This window comes from Diadema antillarum, unplaced genomic scaffold, assembly GCF_040938485.1.
Source record: "Diadema antillarum isolate AM-2024a unplaced genomic scaffold, OU_Dant_1.0 seq00000955_RagTag, whole genome shotgun sequence".
NCBI classification, from domain to species: Eukaryota; Metazoa; Echinodermata; class Echinoidea; order Diadematoida; family Diadematidae; genus Diadema; species Diadema antillarum.
The window spans coordinates 1,041,799-1,066,613 of record NW_027271803.1 but is presented as its reverse complement, the minus strand read 5'-3'; the positions used below and the strand labels follow the sequence as shown (position 1 = coordinate 1,066,613).

At 40.7% G+C, this 24,815-nt stretch overlaps 1 protein-coding gene across 3 annotated transcripts in view; it reads left to right on the top strand.

Moving 5' to 3' along the window:
* LOC139741811 (CCR4-NOT transcription complex subunit 2-like) overlaps positions 1-24,815 on the top strand; it is a 244,380-nt gene that overhangs the window by 122,273 nt on the left and 97,292 nt on the right. For 2 of the 3 annotated variants that reach the window (XM_071652396.1, XM_071652397.1), the window contains exons 7-8: positions 22,047-22,145; positions 23,652-23,755. In XM_071652396.1, the coding sequence (XP_071508497.1) occupies positions 22,047-22,145; positions 23,652-23,755 (203 nt within the window). The remainder of the gene's footprint in view (positions 1-22,046; positions 22,146-23,651; positions 23,756-24,815) is intronic. The other variant, XM_071652398.1, reaches the window with a different exon arrangement.

The following is a 24,815-nucleotide window of genomic DNA, read 5'->3' as shown; positions in this document are numbered from 1 at the left end:
ATTTGGCACACATAACCACTGTGGTACAAAGATGTGTAAACTTAATCTTTCGTCAGTGGTGATCAGTGTACTGCCATGGTAACGGCATATTTTGAATGAAAATCATAGAAAAATATTGTGGATTCAGTTAACTCCCTCAGTCTGTGAGCATTTGGCTTGAAATTTGGCACATGTGACCACTATAGCGTTGTGTGTAACTTGATCTTTCGTCAGTGGTGAACAATGCGTTGCCATGGTAGCAGCATCTTTTCACTAAAATGCATACAAAAATATTGTGGATTCAGGCAACTACCTCAGTCTTTGAGCATTTAGCTTGAAATTTGGCACATGTGACCACTATAGTACGTAGATGTGCATACATAATCTTTCACCATCGTTGATCTGTGTGTTGCCATGGTAACAGCATATTTTGAATGAAAATCATGCAAGAATATTATAGATTCAGTTAACTCCCTCAGTCTTTGAGCATTTGGCTTGAAATTTGGCACATGTGACCACTAGAGCATATAGATGTGCAAACTTAATCTGTCATTAGTGTTGAACAATGCATTGCCATGGTAACAGCATTTTTGTCACCAAAAAGCATATCAAGATACAAGTATTGTGGATTCAGCTAGATCACTCAGTCTTTGAGCATTTAGCTTGAAATTTATCACACCTGACCACTATGGTACGTAGATGTGCAAACTTAACCATTTGTTATTGTTGATCAATGAGTTTCCATGGTAACAGCATATTTTGAATGAAAATCATGCAAAAATATTGTGGATTCAGGTAACTCCCTCAGTCTTTGAGCATTTGGCTTGAAATTTGGCACATGCAACCACTATAGTACAGAGATATGCAAACTTCATATTTCATCATTGTTGAACAATGTGTTGCCGTGGTAACAGTGCATTTTGAATGCAAAATCATTCAAACATTTCGATTCTCCTAACTCTCTCTGTTTTAGAGCATTTTGGCTTCAAATTTGGCACATGTTACCTCTACATTACCTAGATGTGCAAACAATCTTTTGTCAGTGTTGAAAATGTGTTGCCATGGTAACAGTATATTTTGAATGAAAATGATACACTAATTAGTGATATTGTGAATTCAACTAAGGCCCTTAGCCTTTTATCATTTGGCTTGAAATTTGGCACATGTAATGGCTATCGTGCAAACTTCATTTTTTCTTAATGTGCAACATTGTGTTGCCATGATAACACAGTTTTTGATGAAAACCATACGAATTATCAGTCTATATCTTGCTCACTCAGTTTTTGAGCATTTGACTTGAGATGTGGGACATGTGACTAACAGTGAGCAATACATTTATTCACTTTTGAACGGTGCATTGCCATTGTAACATTTGTTTTCATTAAAAAGTAAAAAAAGAAATTAGTCCTGGTTGAGCTAATTCTCTCAGTTGTGGGTGGGGGTATATTAATCACAATGAGTGATAGTTCTAGTTTTTACACTTGATATCATGAAAGGGACGGAATCCCAAGCAAGTGGAGCGAGGGGGGGAGGGTGTGGGAGGGGGATGTTCCCCTCCCACGGTGAGAACTTTTTGCATTTTGATGTTGCAAATGATGCAATTTGATGCATGTTTTTTACGTGTTTTATCGAATTGAAACAGTCCCACTTGTTTATGGTAGCAGAATATTTTGATGTCGATTATTATTGAACAATTTGCCTTAAATGGCATCATTTAAATAAACTTTTTGTATCAATTCTTACACTGAATATCACGAACATGACCAAACAGGAGCGAGCGGAGGGGCGAGGGAAGGGGGGGAGGGGTGTGGGAGGCGGACCTATTAGGAGAATCATGCATTATGGCGGAGGCATACCAGTCGCCATAGCGACATTTCTAGTTTCAGTTTTAGAACTGAAATTCAACAATCTGGTGCACACATTTTGTGGCATATTTGGAAAACTGTCTATGTTCAAAGTGTAACCACAGTCTACTTGTTTGCATAGGGGCCGGGGGGGGTACCTATCAAAAAACACAAGAAAATTTTCCTCATTTCGGTATCATTCGATGCCCCTGTTCATCCCTGGGTATGCTCATAGATGTACACAGTATCAGAATCATCATCATTTCAGGAATAATTCAGGAAATGGGGGGGGTTTCAATTATGGCGGTATAGTTTTTGTTCTTGTTTGTTTGTTTTCATACATAATTTGCAGATGGTCCCGAGTTGCTCGCGTCATAGCATGTTTACGTGTAACCTATGCTATTTGACGTTGTCAACGTCCGGACCATACCTTATGTCGATATTACTTTCTTCGCGAGCGAGCAAAGCGAGCAAGCGCTTTAGAAAATTATGTATACATTATCCTACAAGATAGAATACTGTTCAGCTCTGTTACCTGTCTGAAGGCGGGCGTACGAATGTCATGCAATGTAAATTGATACAATCACATTTCTGCTTCCTCCATTTTTTTCTAAAATTTCAGGGGGGATGATTGTACAGGCCATTCCCCCCCCCTCCATTTCAGGGGGGTATAAATTCCCCCCCCCATCCCTCCCGGGATTTACGCCCATGGGAGGTTTATCGTGATGTAATCTACAAGCCTATAGATTTTGGATGTGCTGCCCCTAGTGTTCCATCTTTCTTAGGGTCAAAGGTCATGCTGTTTGTGGCTGGTTAAGTGCACTCTACAGGCTACACTTTCTTGAAGAATTTTATTCAAATTTAGTATGAAGATCTACCATGATATAATCTACAAGCCTATAGATTTTGGATCTGCCGCCCAAAGTGTTCCAGCTTTTATAGGGTCAAAGGTCATACTGTTGGTGGATAGTTTGTGTGCACTCTCTAGGCTACAGATTTTGTTCAAATTTGGTATGAAGGTCTACCATGATATAAGCTACAAGTAGAAAGGCTGATGTAAATTCTTCTCATTCATCCAGTCAAAGTACAAGATCAAAGATTAGTTGAATCAAGAAACTGGAAATAAACTTACTGTTGCGATGTTTCGCCTCGGGCGAATGAAGCTCCCGATGATGGAATGGCCCTTACATAGTGCGAGATTGTGCAGAGCGCACTGGACCTTGTCCAGCGCGCGAAAGACGGCTTGGGATTCTTCCTGAAGAAGCCAATTGATAATTGGCGAAACGTCGCAACAGTGAGTTTATTTCCAGTTTCTTGATTCAACTAATCTTTGATCTTGTACTTCGACTGGATGAATGAGAAGAATTTACATCAGTCTATCCGACACGAATTCGGTCAGGAATGTGTGAGATTGTGCAGAAACAGCGAAAAGACGGCTAGGTAAATCGCGAATTTCCGTAATCACCTGCGGTTCAACCTACGTTGTCTACACGACAACATTATACCCACCAGCGTTCAGCTAAAGAGTAATGTTCGAGGTCATAAAGCACTGAACATCTTGAAGAACGCCGAGAGGAAATTACTCAACGAAAGGGTCAGACAAATTGATCACAAGTTAGATCATTGAAAGCACATCAAAATTATTTGGAAAAGAGGATAGGGGAGCAGTTTCCAGCCAAGGTTGTCTGACAAATCAAGGATTACACTACACATGCGCAGTTGGCACAAACACGAGCTCACCAAACGGCGCCATATTGGAAAATTCGCGAAGCTCCGTGATACATGTGAATCACGAGCAGATTTGGATCATAACTGGAGACGTAGCAAGCCTACCGGCGTGTCATCCACTGTCCCATCGAGTTGGGTGAGAAATCTGTCATCTAGGGAATTATCGCATGAGGAAAAATCTCTCTTAGGAAAAGGTCAAAATTTCGCGACATCGCCTACACAACTACCCGTATCGGAACTGATTACCGCTACTGAGTCTGCCAATCCGACTAGGTAACATCAAACCTGATGCTGCAGAGGAGTTACGGCATGACGTGAGTACCCTATTATGTCACTCTGAATTACCGAAACCGAATATCACAGAGAAAGAACGACGTGCTTTGAAAGTATTAGCAGGGGATAAGAACATTGTAATTGTACCAGCAGATAAAGGGAGGTGTGTAGTTGTGCTTGACGAGGACAAGTACACTGACAAATGTCTAGATTTGTTGGCCGATAAGAAGACATATAAGAGCATAGGTTATAATCCTACCAATGGATATAGGAAGACAGTAACGGGTGTCATTAACAAGATCCACAAGGAAGATGGTTTCAGCGATAGACAAAAACAGTTCTTGACTCCACCTACAGAACCGATCGTACCAGGATTTTTATGGCCTGCCAAAGGTACATAAACCTGATCCCATTCCAGTGAGACCCATTGTAAGCTACATAGGCTCTGTGACTTACAGCCTCGCCAAACACGTTGCCAACATTCTAAGTCCCTTAGTAGGAAAGTCCCCTCACCACGTGAAAAACAGCCAAGACTTCATTGAGAAGATTTCACACATCAAACTAGCGGATAACGAAACCTTAGTATCATATGATGTAAGTGCTCTATTTACATCGATTCCCTCATCAGAAGCAGTTAATGTGGTTAGGACATGTCTTAGTCGGGATGACAGCTGGAAGGATCGTACTTCACTTTCCATAGATCAGATTGTTGAAGCGTTACGGGTTTGTTTAACACTATCTGTGTCACGGGCCGATTAAATCGGCCCAAAACCTGCCATGTAAATGCTTCGGCCGATCTCATCGGCCCTATTTTGATTGACAGATTACTTCAAAGGCTATGACACTACCACTCTATAAACTCATTTGTGATTGGCTGATAGTGTAAGGAAACGTTATCCAGTGTGAAAAAAAGCTTCCCCACCTTCAACCAATCAGGAAAGCCTTCTCAAAGTCAAAGAAATTGTGTTGCCCCCTCCCATGTTTATTTGCATTCAGACTGCAATGTATTGTGTACAGTTTTGCTATAGGTTTCTTGTGTGGAGAACTTACACGAATCTGTATATGTGGGACTGTAATAAGATCGCCGTGTGCGATGAAAAGATCGTACACATGGGTCAATTTTCATCCATTTTATCTAAGTCAATATAGTAAAATATGAAGTGAAAACATTCAGGATAGGGATTTCAGCATCTTTGAATTCTGTGAAGGGGTATAGTTTTAGTGATATCGGCCTCATGAATGAACTGTAGAATAAATGAACACTGCACATTCAGTGCAGCAGTTGTAGCTCTTTACTCAGCACTTATAGCGGTGCAATGGGTCTCTAGTTAGCCGGGGCTAGCGGGGCAGGGTGCTAGGAGCAATAAGGGTACAGTAGCCTCCAACCCGAAGCTGCACAGTCTCGGTCTCGAAGCTTAGAAGCTGAGGTATGTTTGACTGTTGGTCATTATTATCTAATAAACTGTTATTTTATGAAACTTATGTTCAGTGTAGGTTTATCATAAAGCTACAGCGATAGTTCAATTCTGTTTCAATGAGGAGAGTGCAAAGGAGTCTAGCATACTCGACAGGAATGGACATTCTGAAGACTGAATATTTTCAGTGACAATTTTTACCCGAAGATTATCTTACCATACATGGCAATATTATAGGACAAGAATAATCTAAACTACAAGTAAAAGCCGTATAATCAATTAATATTTTCATCCTGACTAGATGTTAGCACGCTTTATCTACTTTCATGCCAACATTTCATTCATAAAATCAGAAATTGTGCGAAGTGTGTAAAATGTAGGTTGTACGTGCCACACACTTTTGTTCATAAAATGAAAAGTACTAATGCTACTGACAAAAAAAAATCACATCATCTGAAAGCTGAATAAATTCTCTACAACATTTGTATAGACCTTTTTGGGATATAAGAGCATGTTGTGTGAGAAAATGAGGTGGTAACATGTACAAGCAAGTCTGCAAAGATAATTATGTGACATAAGAGGGCGTCCTTCTTAAAATTTGAGGGTGCCCTCACTCAGATTATTATGTAATATGAAAGTATAGACCATAAGCTTTCAAATGATGTATAACATGACACATTAATGTCAATAATAACAATCAGAACTGGTCAACAACAATCCCATGTCTGCGCACTGCAAAATAGCTGAGCATTCTGGCTTTGTCTATGTGACAGAGATAGGGTTAAGTACAACCTATTTCTCCTTCAACGGCAAGCACTACATACAACAACATGGATGTGCTATGGGTTCACCAGTTTCTCCCATAGTAGCTAACATCTACATGCAAGAGTTTGAGACCACAGCACTGAGTACCTACTCTGGACACAAACCACGTATCTGGCTCCGATATGTGGATGACACTTTTGTCATCCTACATGAAGAAGAGAGTGCGTCCTTCTTTGGTCACATCAACTCCTTGGACATGCACATTTCCTTTACACAAGAAACATGCAAGGATGGACATCTGGCATTCTTAGATGTTGAGGTCCACGTCAATTCAGATAGTACCCTCTCCACTTCAGTGTACAGGAAACCGACACATACAGACCAGTATCTTAACTTCCAGTCACATTACCCCTTGGTTCACAAACTTGCAGTCATCAGGACCCTCTTCCACAGAGCAGACACCATAGTTCACAGTCCACCTGAGGTTGAAAAAGAAAAGACCAACATCAAAAACGCCCTAGCTGGATGTGGATACCCAGACTGGGCATTCTCTAAAACCGACACCCCGAAACAACCAAGCAAGAACACACGGAGAACCCACGGTGCACAGGGACGGAAAGTCACCAGCACTATCCCGTACGTGCATGATCTGTCGGACAAGATCAAAAGGTTGTTTCAGAAACAGGGCATCACTACTGCTTTCAAGCCCCACAACACTTTAAGGCAGAGACTAGTTCACGTCAAGGACCGAGTCGCCAAAGAAAAGCAGAGAAACGTGGTCTATGGCATCCGATGTTCCCAGGAGGATTGCCATGATTTCTACATAGGGGAGACCCAACAATCACTGAAAGCTCACATGAACCAACACAGAAGACCCAGCAACTCAGAAAGCATCCCGGATTCAGCAGTATACACACACATCAATGCCAGCAAACACTCGTTTAACACCAATGAAGTGATTATTCTGGATAGAGAATCCAAGTGGTTTGAGAGGGGCGTCAAGGAAGCCATCTGGGAACGTGTGGAGAGACCTACACTTAACAAGAGAGGAGGTCTCCGCTTCAATTTATCGCACGCGTGGGACCGGGCCGTTCGCAAAATCCCAAGCCGTCTTTCGCGAGCTGGACAAGGTCCAGTGCGCTCTGCACAATCTCGCACTATTTAAGGGCCATTCCATCATCCGGAGCTTCATTTGACCGAAGAAGCCAATTGATAATTGGCGAAACGTCGCAACAGTGAATTTATTTCCAGTTTCTTGATTCAACTAATCTTTGATCTTACAAGTAGAAAGATTTGGGATGTGCCGCCCCCAGTGTTCCCTCTTTTATGGGATCAAAGGTCATGTTGGTGGATGGTTTGTGTGAGCTCTACAGGCTTCATTTCTTGACGGATTTTGTTCTATGAATTTGGTATGAAGGTCTACCATGATATGTTTGTTTGTTCATTTTCATCTGAGAGATGGCTGGATAGCCCATATTCAGCTACATTAAGCTGGTCTTCCATGGGGTCCAGTTGGATGTGAGGTGGGACCACTTCACCAGGTTGAACACCCTGCTCTTTGCGATGAATGAATGAAGCGGGATCTTTTACGTGCATGAGTTGTTACTCTCTTATACACGGGACCTCCATTTTATGTCCTATCCGAGGGACAGAGTGTTTTGCCTCTTGCTAGAGGGGACGGTATGCTTACACACAACATTGCTCAGTCCAGACTCGGGTTCGAACCCGGGCCGCGTGATCGTGAGGCAGACGCGCTATCGACTGAGCCAACTCACCGCCCTATGAGCTGCAAGTAGAAATGGGATTTGGGATGTGTCGCCCCCAGTGTTCTGTCTTTTGTAGGGTCAAAGATCATATTGTTGATGGATGGTTTGTGTGCGCTCTATACAGTTCGACCTCGATTATCCGGCCTCCTTTTATCCGGAAATCTCTATTATCCGGACGTGTTCCCGTTCACGTTCACGTAGTAAAGGACTTTTCTTTTTTCATCCAAAAACTGAGAAATAACAGTGACTTTAAACTCAATTAAAATTTCTACAAAACTCAGACGATTTCCCTACAATATTCGTGACAGAACTAACATAAAATCACACCACATCATCGTAAAAGTAAGGGACTACAATTTTTGCACAGGCTAGCATAGATTACACCATCGTTGCGGGGTACGCTACCTGCCTAGCTGCCAGTGCACTGGGACGGCAGCTTGGACAGCAGCTATATACATTAACATTGTGTCTCCCATATCCGGCCAATTCGGATAATCGAGGTCGAACTGTATTCTACATTTGTGAAGAGATTTTGTTCAAATTTGGTATGGAGGTTTATCATCATGTAATCTACAAGCCTGTAGATTTTGGATTTGCTACCCCCTGTGTTCCGCCTTTTATAGGGTCAAAGGTCATGTTGGTGGATGGTTTGTGTGTGCTCTATAGACCCATTCTTGACGGATTTTGTTTTATGAATTTAGTATGAAGGTCCACCATGATATGAGCTACAAGTAGAAAGATTTTGGATGTGCCACCTCCAGTGTTTCGTCTTTTATAGGGTCAAAGGTCATATTGTTGATGGATGGTTTGTGTGCGCTCTATAGGCTGCACTTGTTAACAGATTTTGTTCAAACTTGGCGTGGAGATTTATCATGATGTACTGTATACGCTATATATTTCGCGGGGGTTTTATTTTCACGAATTTCGCGAGTCGGGAGCTATTCGCGAAATTAACAACACGCGAAAATATTACCTTCCAAAATGAATCCCTTGCCTTGATGATACGAACATTTCAGTACTAGTATACCATGTCACGGCTTACCGAACAGACCATACTGGCTAAGCTTGTTTACGCACGTCCACGTCTACTTACGAATACTGTAGAGAGCCAATCCATTATCACAAGGGGACCACTCGTCAGAAATCTAGCGCGATGGACTTAACCACTTTAAAAATGTTGAATTCTAAGTTACTAGTTCGCAAAGTTTGGTAAGTTTTTTTTCCATGCAGTGTATAACTAGTATCATTCTTATTTGCTAGTAAGTTGAAAATTCACACTTTCTTTGCCACTTCATATTTTCTCTGGTCCCCCAATCGCGAATTTAACCACTCGCGAAAATGTGTGACAGCGGCAATTCGCGAAAATTTATGTACGCGAAAATTATAGCGTATGCAGTAATCTACAAGCCTATAGATTTTGGATGTGCTGCCCCCAGTGGTCCCTCTTTTATAGGGCAAAGGTCATGTTGGTGGATGGTTTGCATGCAATCTATAGGCTACATTTCTGAACAGATTTTGTGCAAATTTGGTATGAAGATGAAGCAAAAGCTGCTGCTAGTGCTAGTGCCGGGGGATACAATCACATTTCATGGCAATGGACATTTCTAGTTTGACTTACGATTTGGCATATTGATATGCGACCATTGTAGTACGCACATGTAGATGAGCAAACTTCATCTTCCGTCATTGTTAAAAAATGTGTATCCATGATACATCATATTTTGAATGAAAATCTGACAGAAATATTGTGGATTTGGCTTACTTCTTCATTTTTTGAGCATTTGGCTCAAATTGGCACATTTACCACTATATTCGCTGTGCAAAATTCATCTTTCATCATTGTTGAACAATGTTGCCATGGCTACGGCATATTTTGAATAAAAATCTTTTATAAAATAGTGTGAATTCAGGTATAACTTCATCAATATTTGTCGAGCCCACTGGAGATGAGGGCAGACTAAGGGATCACCTATGGCGTCTGTTCGTCCGTCGTCCGTCCGTCTTTCGTCCGTCCATCGTCCGTCCATCCTTGTCCATCTGTCATCTGTCCGTCGTCCGTCGTCCGTCCTAAACACTACAAAGACTTGAATGACTCTCTACTGAGGACTTCAATTTCAATCAAACTTGGAGGGAAGAGTGGTTATACAAAGTTTAACATTTTACCAAACATGAAGGTCATCTCAAGGTCGAAGGTCACAGGCAGGGGTCAATGTTAAGTTTTTATGGCATGTTTCGATTATGGCTTATAACTTTTGATCCATATGTCTGTTTGTGACCAAACTTGGATGGTATTGTCCCTTGGGGAGTTCGAGGTCACCACAAGGTCAACGGTCACAGACAGAGATCAATGAACTTCTAAGGGCCAATGTTCAGTTTTTATGGCACATTTCGATTATGGCCCATAACTTTTGATCCCTATGACCGTTTGTGACAAAACTTAGATGGTAGATGTCCCTTGGGAGTTCAAGGTCACCACAAGGTCAAAGCTCACAGACAGGGTCAATTAATTTGTAGTTGCTAGTGTTCAGTTTTAATGGCGCATTTCGATTATCGCTCATAATTTTTGATCCCTATGTCCATTTGTGACCAAACTTGGATGGTGGATGTCCCTTGGTCAGTGTTAAGTTTTTATGGCGTGTTTTGATTATGGCATACAACTTTTGATGTATATGTCTGTTTGTGACCAAAACTTGGATGATAGATGTCCCTTGGGGAGTTGAAGGTCACCACAAGGTCAAAGGTCACAGACAGGGGTCAACAAACTTATGGCCCAATGTTAAGTTTTTACGGCGCGTTTCGATTATGGCTCATAACTTTTCATCCATTTGTCCTTGTGTGACAAAACTTGGATGGTAAATGTCCCTTTGGGAGTTGAAGGTCACCACAAGGTTGTTGACTTTTAAATCTATTTGCAATGTGATATTATGATTGTCAATTTCTTCCAACCTTTGTGTATTTCTGTATAATTCTTTTCCTCAATTCTCATTTTGATTTCTTGTGTAAATTGTATATAATTTTTATGTTACACTTTGCATACTTTGTGACTTTGTGACTTTTTTTGCGTTCGTTTGTAATTGTTATGTTTTTTTGTATCTCTCTTCATTGTATGATTTCTATGTTTTGTTATCATTTCACGGCCTTGCTGAAAAATAGCTTTTAGCTGATAGCAAGCTTCTTACCGTGGTAAAATAAATAAACTCAAACTCAAACAAGGTCAAAGCTCACAGACAGGGTCAATTAATTTTTAGTGCCCAGTATTCAGTTTTTATGGCGCGTTTCGATTATGGCTCTTAACTTTTGATCCCTATGCAGTGAGGTCCACGAGGGGTTTTTAGCATGTCGCTGCGACATGCTAAAATTTTTGCGCGACATCCTTCAAAACGTGCGACATTCTAAGCGCCATGCCAAAAAAACTGCGACATGCTAAAAGTAACTAACTCGCAAATGACTTATAGGGTGCTCCTTGTTGAAAGGAGCAGCAGTTTACAAGCGCCAAAAGTTTATCCACAGTCACCGCACCGATCACGACACAACGCGGCTCAACAACAAGCTACAGTACTCGCACAACACCACATCACACACTTGCTCACTCACGTCTCACCTCCCTGCTCACATACACATGCCATGGGATTGCGCTCTGATTCGGGATCCACACACACAGCAATTTGTGTGAAGTAACACCTAGCCGGTGCAGTGGCACAGACAGCCGCCTGTATGCATGTGAGATGGAGAGAGAGGACGGAAAGAGCTAGAGAGGGTCGGAGGCCGAGGGAGGCTGAGGAAGGCTGACACGTGCTCGCTTGTTGTCACGCTTGTTGTCGGGTTACGCAAAAACAAACGATATGAAATGCACGCCTCCTCCGCCAAAGGTTGTATATATATATTTTTTGTCCCCGCCGAACGAGTTCGAGCAGGGGACTATGAAACGGGCTCCGTACGTGTGTGTGTCTGTGTGTCCGTGTGTCCGTCTGTCCGTGCGTCCGTGTGTGATCAAAATGTTCAAAATGCTACTCCTTCGCCATTTCTAACCCGATTTTGATTCCGTTTGCTTTATGTGATGGCACTAGGTGAGGGCTTCAAAACTTCTACACAGAATTTTGACCTTTGACTTCTTTGACCTTTGACCTTGATTTTTTACCTATATTGTACATTTTGCTACAAAATGCTACTCCTTCGCCATTTGTAACCCGATTTTGATTCCGTTTGCTTTAAGTGATGGCACTAGGTGAGGACTTCAAAACTTCTACACAGAATTTTGACCTTTGACTTCTTTGACCTTTGACCTTGATTTGTGACCTGTATTGTACATTTTGCTACCAAATGCTACTCCTTCGCCATTTCTAACCCGATTTCAATTCCGTTTGCTTTATGTGATGGCACTAGGTGAGGGCTTCAAAACTTCTACACAGACTTTTGACCTTTGACTTCTTTGACCTTTGACCTTGATTTTTTTACCTATATTGTACATTGGCTACAAAATGCTACTCCTTCGCCATTTCTAACCCGATTTCGATTCCGTTTGCTTTATGTGATGGCACTAGGTGAGGGCTTCAAAACTTCTACATAGAATTTTATTTTGCTACTAAATGCTACTTCCGGCGGGGACATATTTTACGCACCGCGTAATTTCTACTTTTCCTTTTTTTTTTTTTCTGCTTTGGCTTGTTTGTTCGTTTGTCTGCCTGTCTGTCTCTCTATTCGCAAAATAAGTCAAAAGTTGGGAACAGATTAGGATGATATTTCAGGAACAGTTGCTTGGTAAGGGCGGACGTCCACTTGGGTGCGGACAAGCCCCGGAAGGGTTGCGGAAGCAAATTTTGTTATTTCGGCATCCTGTCCGCGACAGACGCGGAATAACTTTGTGAATCGGCTTGTCCTGGGACATTCCTAGGACTGTCCGCGGACTGTCCGCGGACTGACTGCGGACATTCATAGGAATCACTCCGGAAGAGCGCGAAATATCTCGGAATATGCTAATCGTAGCCGGGCAGTGCGGAAACATCTAGGATTACACCAGGAATGAACGCGGACAATCAGGATGCCTTCCGGACAACACAAGTTAGGCATGCGGACAAACTGCGGACAATACCAGGAAAATGGAAAGGAATAAAATTTGGTACTGACTTTGACTTTTCCTCATTTGACTGCTAGCCGTCATTGATGCTTCTTGTTGTGCTTCCGCAGTAGCTGCTGATATTATATTGATATGATATGTCAATATTATTTTATAAATGTGACCACCAAAAGTCGAAGAATAGGATTGTCTGCATGTCGGCTGACGACTCATTTTTTTTTTTTAATTGTCTTATCTGGGAGAACAATCTTTTCTCTGCCTACAGTCACATGGATGATATTCGCAAAATTTGTGAACCATATATATATATAATATACACAAAGATGTAAATTTATATACATATATATATATGTATATATATATATATATATATATATATATATAAATGTTGATAAGGTAGTCCACGTGTTGGCAAGATAAAAAGATAAGTAACAAAACTGCAACAAAGTTCATGCTGTATTCACCAACGGTTTATTTTTTCACAAGAAACAAACCGTTGGTGAATACAGCATGAACTTTGTTGCAGTTTTGTTACTTATATAATATATATATATATATATATATATTCTTTATTTCCTTTTTTTAGACATGTGCTTTATCCATCGTGAAGTATATACATGTTTTGTCTGATACTTCTGCAGAGCATGCCAAAACGATCCTAATCATTAAATTTGTTTTTCTTTCTCTCATTTTTACCCTTGTGCATCTCTAACTCTCTCTTATTTTGATCACTTTTGAACATTTTGCAATGATTCAAGTCCGAGAAGTTTTTTTTTCATGCTTAGAGCTTACTAGCCTATTGTCAATAAAGTGTAAAAATGGGGAAATATTTTTAACCCACTTTAATTTACTTTTTTTTTGGGGGGGGGGGGTTCAGCTGGGCTGTCAAGTTGGACAATCGAGTTTATTTGCAACTAAAACAAAAAGAGAAGATAAAATTATTAGGTAATACCAACTACGAAAATCATTTAGGTAAAGAATATTTCTGAGATGATTTGTGATTCTTAGGATTATGTACTTAAACATATACACTCAGCAAAAAAACAAAAACAAAAGAAAGACAGAAATTTAACACTTTTTCGAGTTCATGATTTATTGCTTTTTCTCTCATTTCACTTGAATTTTGGTTTGATAGAAAATTCTTCATTTTCCTCCATTATCTTTAGCTTTTATTGTTATTTTGGGCTTCAAAGATATTACATTTTAATGAGACCACAAGTATATCTTTGCAATTGAATTCATGCTTTTTAGTGTGATGAATTTGTCCTTTGTTCTAATATGTTGTATCTTAGAAAGCATTTACGTATGAATAACAACTTGTTCATGTTTGTATAATATATTAACATTTAGCCAAAAATTCTATGCTTTTTTTTCTGAGTGTACTTCCACCTACTTTTGTGGTTTTCAGCTGGGCTGTCACATAGGACAACCTAGTTTGTTTGCAAATAGAATACGAAAACAACATAAAGGAAAATGTACTATTGTAAATAATAGGAACCAGGAATGTCACACAGATGAAAAATAATTTCTGAAAAGATCAAATCAAAACAAACTTACTAGGAAGTTAGGGGGCTGATTTCACTTCTTTTTGGTTGCTTTTGGCACAGTCTCTACTACCTTCTTCTTTGCCTTCTGGGACCGGAAATTCCTTAGATTTACCTATTCTTCATCACTAGACGAAAGGTGTGCCTGTGATGGGGATATTTGCATGGGGACCTCGCCTCCCTTCTTGCTCATTTTGCGTTTCATTGGCATGACGCTCGCGGAAAGTGTCGACATTTTCTTGTCTGGATCACAAAATTTCCGCATCGGTTCCGGACACTTGCATATAATAGATCCGCATCGGCTCCGCGCTGTCCTAAAACATTCCTGGTGTCTTCCGCTTTCATTCGGGAAGCTTCCCCACACCGCGGGATTCTTTCCGGAGCGTATGCGGAAGGAGCGGAAGGGTTCCGGACAAGCGGGACATCCTCAGGACATCGTCAGGACAAGTCGCCGAAAGTGTCAGGAAGTTCATTTCCGCGTCCAAATTTTGGTCTCGATCAAAATTTGGACGCGGAAATTTTTCTCTCTCCCGAAGGTGCGGAAACGCCCGGACATGTCTAGGACAGTGAGCGGACACGTTCAGGAACGTGCGGACAGGTTGCCGAAGGAGTGCGGAATACCAAATTTGCATTCCGGGTCTTGTCCGCGTCTTGTCCGCGCCCTAGTGGACGCCTGGTCTAAATGGCGCAAGGACCAGATGATTAAATTTTGGTAGTGAGAAGGATTTATGATACCACTTGAATTCACCGTCAGGATATCCAGGATTTTTTCTTAGACTTTGTTTCGTATATTTGAAAGGATTCGTATCAATTCTTTAGGAAGCTTGCCATCGGCAATAGCAATTACGCAAAATTTGATGCGTTCAAAGCATTGCCGCAGAGAGAAAATTTACCTCCATCTTTCGTTAAGAAAAAAATCAAAAACAAAAACGAACGATGGAGTAAGCAAATGCAAATTGTGTAATCTTTTTTTTTTTTTTGGTAGATTCAGCGGGTTATTTTTTATCTAAAAAGCCATGCGTTCCATTTGAACCTTTAGTAAGTTAGATTTACTCGAGCGCCGAAGTTGAATTTATCCCAAGGATCTCGTCGCAATACCGAGTTTCTAATGTGTATTTATTTTCACGTAGCTTTTCGGTGCTGCAAAATTTTGCTAGGGCCTAAGCTTACTACTAAACTTATTTCTGTCGTTTCTCACACCTCGTTTGGTACGATTTCTTCCATTTTATATCACTTTATCCGTTCCCTTTATACTTTGAAGTATTTAAATGTAATTCTCTTAAGTGTCTCGCACTGTTATTTTTGTAACAGTGATTTCTCCGCTTTGCTGCAATACTTTTTCGAATCGAAGCGACGGAGCTCGGAGTTTGATCCCAGCAGCCACTTCGATGTGCTGTTTGTTGTATTTTCTAAATCAAAATGTTTGTGTTGTTGGGAGGTGTTGATACTTAGTATTTGTTATTTATTTTCCTAGCTATTTATCTTGAGGGATTATGCGTGTTTCTTAATGTTGATAGGAAAAGGCTAAAATGATCTTGAGTGATGTCTGATGATGATGATGATAACTATGCTGGTGACTGGTGTAAAAAGACGGCTTCCTGTGAATGCTGAGCGTACGTGACGTTTGTTTATTTCCCTTTCCCTCTTACTCTTCTTTCCCTCTTACTCTTCTTTCCCCTCTCAAGAATGATAAAAAAAAAGAAATTACATACACCTCACAACAAAAAGAACCATGTGCTATAGCAACTCTTCGTAAAGTTAAATCTAAATGTTCAATAATCAGCAAAGAATAAGGGGAAAGCACGAATGACAATAAAAAAAGCGAAGAGATCGTGTATGCAGTCTCTTCGGCTTGAAGAAACTTGACACCCCACCCTCTCCCTTGTGGAAATTCCGCAAAAGCAGGTGCCACACCCAGGTGCGTGCCAGAGGAAAGAATGCGCGCACAGGGAATAAAACAACGTGTAAATATCCTGGAAATATCGATCGAAGAACCAGCTCATTAGTTGAATTAAAGGAATCATTGCAAAGATATCATGATTCTATTTCTATAGCCTTTCTCTTTTGGCGCATAGTAGGAAACATCGAACAGTCGATTATAGTGTACTTGATCGAATATCTAATGTTCCCTGAACAATAAAGAAAGGATTGATTATTCAGTCAATTAAAAATGCAATCACAGAAATACATGAATTAAAGGTCTCGTAATGCCCAGACAAATTCACTACGAGTAGGTCCAATGAGATGCAGTCATCACCTGGTTAGACAGTAAAATACAACGTGTTTATGACAATTAATTCCAGTTCACGCTCAGTCAAAACTGCTTATTACTTTTCAAAGTTTTGGCTATCAACATTCGTTCGTGGGTGTATTTTGTTTGTTTGTTTGTTTGTGTGTTTTTCCCTCATGAAAGGCGTATTGATTTCTTCGTATCGAATGTAAAAATGCATGTTTACCGTAAACAAGCATTCAGCTCAGCTCCGCTATGGCGCATTCGATCCATCGAACTTGCAGTAACCTCTTACAGGCAGGATCGAGCACATGGCGCATTCCTTTAAACTTGATAGTGAAGCCACGTGTTTGCATCGGCGCTTCCACACACAGCGCGGCATTTTGCGATCATCGTTATAGCAGAATTTTTGATTCCAGTCAGGGGAAAAGGAATTGGAATACTTCGGAAAAATACTGATATTTAAAATCCAATGAAATAAAAAAAGCCCGAAAACAACGCATGATTATTGTCCCAAGCCGAACGAGTTCGAGCAGGGGACTATGAAACGTGTACGATGTGTGTGTCCGTGTGGTCCGTCCGTCGTCCGTCCGTGTGTGCGTCCGTGGTGTGCGTCCGTGTTTGATCAAAATCTTCAATTTGCTACTTCTCTGTCATTTATGAGCCAATTTTGATTCTGTTTGCTTTATATGATAGCACTACATGGGAGCTTTTGAAACTTCTACACAGAATTTCAGTCGTGACCTTTGACCTTGACCTTTGACCTATATTGTACATTTTGCTACAAAATGCTACTCCTTCGCCATTTCTAACCCGATTTCGATTCCGTTTGCTTTATGTGATGGCACTAGGTGAGGGCTTCAAAACTTCTACACAGAATTTTTGACCTTTTGACCTTGATTTTTGACCTATATTGTACATTTTTGCTACAAAATGCTACTCCTTCGCCATTTCTACCCAATTTCAATTCGTTTGCTTTATGTGATGGCACTAGGTGAGGGCTTCAAAACTTTCTACACAGAATTTTGACCTTTGACTTCTTTGACCTTTGACCTTGATTTTTGACCCATATTGTACATTGGCTACAAAATGCTACTTCGCCATTTGTAACCCAATTTCGATTCTGTTTGCTTTGTGTGATGGCACTAGGAGAGGGCTTCAAAACTTCACAGAATTTTGACCTTTGACTTCTTTGACCTTTGACCTTGATTTTTGACCTCTATTGTACATTTTGCTACAAAATGCTACTCCTTCGCCATTTCTTACTTGATTTCGATTCTTTTGCTTTATGTGATGGCACTAGGTGAGGGCTTCAAATTCTTCTACACAGAATTTTGACCTTTGACCTTAATTTTTGACCTACATTTTCTCTACATTTTGCTACAAAATGCTACCTTTGCCATTTCTAACCCGATTTCGATTCCGTTTGCTTTATGTGATGGCACTAGGGTGAGCGCTTTCAAAACTTCTACACAGAAATTTTGACCTTTGACTTCTTGACCTTTGACCTTGATTTTTAGCTCACCTGAGCCAAAGGCTCAAGTGAGCTATTGCGATCGCCCTTCGTCCGGCGTCCGTCGTGCGTCGTCCGTCGTCCGTCGTGCGTCGTGCGTAAAACTTTTTACATTTTCATCTTCTTCTTGAAAACCCCAAGACCCGATTTTCATCAAACTTGGCAGGTAGCATCCCTAGGGGGTTAGGAACTCAATTTGTTAAAAATGGGCACCATGCCGCCCCACCCAGGGGGCCCCCCAGGGGGGCCCAAACCCCCCAAAATTAAGGAATCTGTAAAAATCTTCTTCTCTAGAACCAGAAGTGATAGAGCTAAGTTAATACTATGAGTTAGTACATTGATGACTGTAGTTTCAAGTTTTGTTCATGGCAGAATCAGGGGTGCCCCCCCTTGGGACCCAGGGGAGGGGGTGTGGGGAAGGGTTCTAATGGGGCCTAATATTGTACATTTTCATCTTCTTCTTGAGAACCCCATGACCCATTTTCACCAAACTTGGCAGGTAGCATCCTAGGGGGTTAGGAACTCAATTTGTTAAAATGGGCACCATGCCCCACCCAGGGGGGCCTTCAGGGGGCCCAAGCCCCCCAAAATTAAGGATTCTGCAAAATCTTCTTCTCTAGAACCAGAAGTGATAGTGCTTAGTTAATACTATGAGTTAGTACATTGATGACTGTAGTTTCAAGTTTGTTCATGGCAGCATCAGGGGTGCCCCCCTTGGGACCCAGGGAGGGGGTGAGGAGGGGTCCTAATGGGGCCTAAATTGTACATTTTTATTGTCTTCTTGAGAACCCCCATGACCCATTTTCACCAAACTTGGCAGGTAGCATCCCTAGGGGGTTAGGATCTCAATTTGTTAAATTGGGCACCATGCCCCACCAGGGGGCCCCCAGGGGGTCCCAAACCCCCCAAATGAAGGAATCTTTATAAATCTTCTCTAGAATCAGAAGTTATAGAGCTGAGATAATACTATGAGTGAGTACATTAATAAACTGTAGTTTCAAGTTTGTTCATAGGAGCATCCAGGGGGTGCCCTCTTTCGGTTAGGGAGGGGGGTGGGGTGGTTGGAAGGGTCCAAATGGGGGCCTGAATTGTACATTTTCATCTTCTTCCTGAAAACCTCATGATGGATTTTTGTCAAACTTGGCAGGTAGCATCCCTAGGGGGTCAGGATCTCAATTTATCAAAATGGGCACCATGCCCCACCCAGAGGGCCCCAGCGGGCCCCAATCCCCCCAAATTAAGGAATCTTTAAAAAAAATGGGCCTTTATTGTACATTTTCATCTTCTACTTGAGAATGCCTGGTCAAATTTTGGTAGAGCTGTGAATAATTTAGGTTAGTGACTGCGTGAAAGGTGAACTTGCGATACTCAGGTGAGCGCTAGACCCGCGGGTCTCTTGTTTACCTATATTGTACATTTTGCTACAAAATGCTACTTCCGGCGGGGACATATATTACGCACTGCGTAATTTCTACTTTTCCTTGTGTTTAAATAGTAAACAATAATTGGAAACACAGAACAGAGTTTTGCATCCGCTCACACAGAAGCTCTCTTGAGAAGATGAAAGCATTCCCCATCCCCTGCTAGATAGTGGAAGCTTCCATAATCAGCCTAGCAAGTTTTTGGAGGTACATACTTGCACTTGTACACATTCATTGCGAGAAAGCAATCAATCAACGCTGAACATTGCGTAGTTTGGCATCTTTATCGTGCTGGTGACCAGCTCGATGCTTCGGCATGTGTCATAACGTTATGTTAGAGCCTGTAGGCCTCATAAGTCAACGAGTTTAATTCAAAATAGCAAGAAAAAAAGGAAGATTGAAAAAATACGAATTCTGGTGGAAAAATACGAATTTTGGAGCTGCTGAGTACTAATTTGTGCTTCCAAAGGTTGGCAGCTCTGTACTTAGGAAATTTAATTTCTCTTTGACACGATGTACACCTTTCAAGAAAGAAAATTAAGTGAAATATTGATGAAAGGCTTATTGTGGATAGAATTACCCAGATCTTAGTTTTTGTTAAATGTCATTCAAGTTAACTAAACGTCTGTTTACCAGTAGGCTGCAAAAGTGCAGTTCTCACTTTTCTACACTCATCTCATCTACTTTGTGAGTACACAGCTATCTTGGCATTTCAATGTGAAACTGAAAGTAAATAATATCAAAAACAGTCAGTGTGCTGTACTGTAGTACAAGTTCAAGATGTCCTTGTCATTTATCATAGCATCCCCATTGAGGAATATATCTATTTAAAATATATTCAAAAGGTCTTATGAGTAAGGAGTAGGACGATATATTAACATTTCAAGAACAATTTAAAATCTTATGTCATAATCAAACAACTAACATAATTTTTCAAATATTAATGATTTTTATCCTGGCATTGCAGAGTGATCATGGTGATCAAAGTTTTCAAAATAAGGCTAAGATAGCACCAGAGAGCATCTAGAACCCCAGAGCTGGACCCCGGTCGCAAGAGACTTCGCGCTTCACGCTCGTGATGTGCGCTTCGCGCACATATTTTCCCGCGCAAGATCACTTTTCCCCCCTGCAACATGCTAGAATTTCAAGTTGTGGACCACCCTGTATGTCCCAAGACGATTATATGGTTTGTAGGGCTCTAATCCCGAAGTCAAGGTCAAAGGTCACAGACAGGGGTCAACAAACTTTTAGGGCCCAATGTTAAGTTTTTATGGCACGTTTTGATTATGGCTCAAAATTTTTGAATCATATGTCTGTTTGTGACCAAACTTGGATGGTAGATGTCTCTTGAGGAGTTCAAGGTCACCACAAGGTCAAAGCTCACAGACAGGGGTCAATTGAACTTTTAGGGCCCAATGTTCAGTTTTTATGGCACATTTCGATTATGGCCCATAACTTTTGATCCCTATATCCGTTTGTGACCAAACTTGGGTGGAAGATGTCCCTTGGGGATTTCAAGGTCACCACAAGGTCAAATGTCACAAATGGGTCAATGAACTTTTAGTGCCCAATGTTAAGTTTCTACGGCGCGTTATTATGGCTCAAAACTTTTGACCCATAACTCTGTCTGTGACCATACTTGGATGGTAGATGTCCCTTGGGGAATTGGAGGTCACCACAAGGTCAAAGGTCACAGACAGGGGTCAGCGAAGTTTTAGAGCCCAGTGTTAAGTTTGCATGGTGCGTTTCGATTATGGTTCATAACTTTTGATCCATTTGTCCTTTTGTGACAAAACTTGGATGGTAAATGTCCCTTGGGGAGTTGAAGGTCACCACAAGGTCAAAGCTCAGAGATAGGATCAATGAGTATCTGGGAGCTAGAAAAACATAAATTTCTTCTACGTGAATGGGCGAGACACATTTTGGCACTTGCATTGTGTCATGATTGCCTATACCTGCACTAAGCCACTCGCTTATTGCTCACTATTGCTCGCATTCACTGGTTGCCACTCACATTCACTTGTAAGCATTTACGCTTACAATTTTAAAACTAGCTAGCAACTAGCACAGGCCTGTGCGCTCATCTGTGCACAGAGTACGTAGAGAGCATGTTTCATGGCACTTTATTGGGTATGACTACGTTTGTGTTTGGGCAATATGTAGGTTGAGAATGCAAAGGTATGACAGCAGCATAAAGGCAAGTGCCTCAAGATCAAATATGTCTTAGAGATGAAATAAATATGCCCACATAGCTCTTTGTAATAATTTTGTCAAAATGGCAGTGTTTAGAATAGTTGATAATGATTGCAGTTGTAATGATACCAATGACATTACACACAGTGTAATATTACTACACATTAGTTATTAAAATGTAATGTACAAAATGTATCCTTTGTGTATTGCCTTGTTAAATATCTTTCAAATTAATGAATATACTTCTGAACTGTGTTTCCAGCTAAGAAAAAAAAAAATTATCTCTGTCTTGTATTCTCAGGGGACTGTTGAACATGAGCCATAACAGGACATCGCCAAGTATTCTACCTATGCAGCAGAAGCATTCTACAGCCCAGCAGCAATCCAGAGTAATAGGAAGGTAAGCAAACGGCAAAGCAATGGGGCTCCCAAATCCCTGAAATTAAGGAATCTAAAAATCTACCCTAGTACTAGAAGTGATAAAGTTAGGTTAGTGCTGGGGGACCTTCCTCAGGGCCTGGGGGACCAAATTGGGGCCCAGTTGTCACATTTTCATCTTCTTGAAAGTGCACAGAAAAATTTTCAAGAAACTTGGCAGGTATTCACGCAAGTGGGATAGAATATATGATGGGAACCTTGTTCCACTTTGGGTCCCTCAGAGGGCCCAGAATTCCTTAATGAGAGACTCTTTAGAAAGATCTTCTCCAAAACCAAAATGATAGAGCTACTGTAAATGCTATAAGTAAGTATGTTTATGAGTGAAGTTTCAAGTTTGTTCCTGCGGTAACCCCTTAGTGTCTTCCTGAAAACCACACTCTGGCTTTTCACCAAACACCCTGCCCTAAGGTAATAGAAGATTAGAATAGATTGTTCCAATGGGCACAAGTCCACCCTAGGGATTGGGTGGGGCAGGGGGCCCAAAACCCCAAACTTACAGAATTGTTAAAAAAAAAAGAATCTTCCTTTGATCCAAAAATGATATTTTCACTAAAGTGCTAATATATGTTATAGTAAGTACATTGATGAATGTAGTTTTAAGCTTGCTGATGTCAGATGCGGGGGCACTCCTCCTCTGATCCTGAATTATGTTGGAAGATGCATGACCATGGTAAAAAAATTTTTTTTCTTTCAATGGAATGTGACCCATCACATCCATCGATCGAAGCCACCAAGTAATGGCACCATTACCTACAATTCCTTAAAATAAACTATTATAATTTAACAATTCTGTAAAACCAAAAGTAATACAGCAAAATTAATGCTATGAGTTTATTGGTGCATGTAGTTTGTTCACGGCAGATACAGGGACCTAATGGGGGAAGGACGGAGAACAAATTTAGGACAAATTTAAAATTTTTTTCTTCTCAACATTACATTGTCAATCCTTACCATCTCTACATTTATAGTTTCTAGAGACATGGAATTGCTATTTTTACAAATGGGCGCCTTTACCCCCCTTGGGTTACCCCCGGCCGCAAAGACCTTAGATGGACAATTCTTAATAAAAACCAGTGGCTGGATTTTGACCAAACTTACCTGGAAACATCAGTGGGGGAGGGGATCATAGTCTGTATAAATGATGGTGGTGACCCCCGTTTAGCCCCTCGACAGGTGCGATATACCCAATATCAGGAGGATGTTGCCTAGTAGGTCTGCAACAATCCCCAAATCTCAAGATATTGAAATAGTTTGCCTCTGGTGAAGTGCCATGAAGGCAAAGACCAATGCTCAGGTGACTGCTAAACCCATATAAGCATGGGTCTCGTGTTTGATAAAACATTTGCTCATCTGGCAGGATAGGCTTATTTGTGTTCCCGATGGTACCTTGTAACAACTTGCCATTACTTTCTGAGCTTGCCAGATAGTCGTAGCTGTAATATGGTTTATCTGATGCATGTTTTTCCAGTGGCATCACACCCAACTCAACTGGGATGGGCGCATTCAACCGGCAAGCCAGCTTTGGGGGGCAGCAGAGTGCATTACTTGGCAACTTTGGTGGCTATGGTAATGGTGAGAAGCAGTCCTTACGTTCAGTTGTCTTTGATCTTCATGGAGATTCCTATCATCTCGGTGGAAGTAACCATCATTTTATCATGTGTGTGTGTGTGTGTGTATGCATGTATTATCACATATATTGTATGCTAATTTTTTACCAAGTATTCTCTTAAAAGCAAAATACTTGTATGATACAAAAATTGATGCTTGATATGGCTATATCGGCATTGGCATCTGTTATGATTTATCATATTTGCAAAGGATATCAAATTTTAAGGGAAAAAAATGGGATGGGGAATAGGAGTGCTTTCAAAATTAATAACAAATCACAATGAACAAGGATGATGGCATGGCAGCCTCACTACAAGAATGCATGAGTAGGGGCTCATGGAAGCAGAACAAAAGAAGAAAGCATGCATAAATTATACACAGGAACACTTGTTAAGCATGTGGTATTGAAATGGAATGACATTGCTAAATTTCTAAAATATGTGTGGCTCCTATGTCATTATCTTCGTTCAGTGTAGTTTGTTTTGGGTTTTATGAGGATTGATTTTTCTGCTCACGTACCACAATAAATTCCATGAATCCATGCATGGAGCTGTTGATTTATGTACTACAGGATGTGAAATTATGCAAATCATCTGGAATTTCCCTTTAAAGAAGAAATCCACTCCAAAATTTGTTCAATTTCATAAGAAAGAGACAAAACTTCCCTGCTGAACAGTGCAAGAGTGATTAAAATCGGATAAGAAATAAAGAAGTATTGGCATTAGATAGGAAGTAATGACATTCTGAAATTTCAGGATTTTTCAGACAATACTTATTGAACAGTCATTATGAATTGCAATAATCAAGTTTATGATGTAATGCTCTCACAATATCTCATTCATTTCATATACTTAAAATGACAGAAATCTTGTATTACAGCTGTAGAAATATAAGAGTTGGCTTAAAACCACCCAAAATAAAAAAAGAACAAATGTTACCTGTGATATATCTTTGTGTGGGAATATGCTTTTACCAGTATTAGCGAAAAACATAATTTTTTCCCGAATTGATGTATAAGATACGT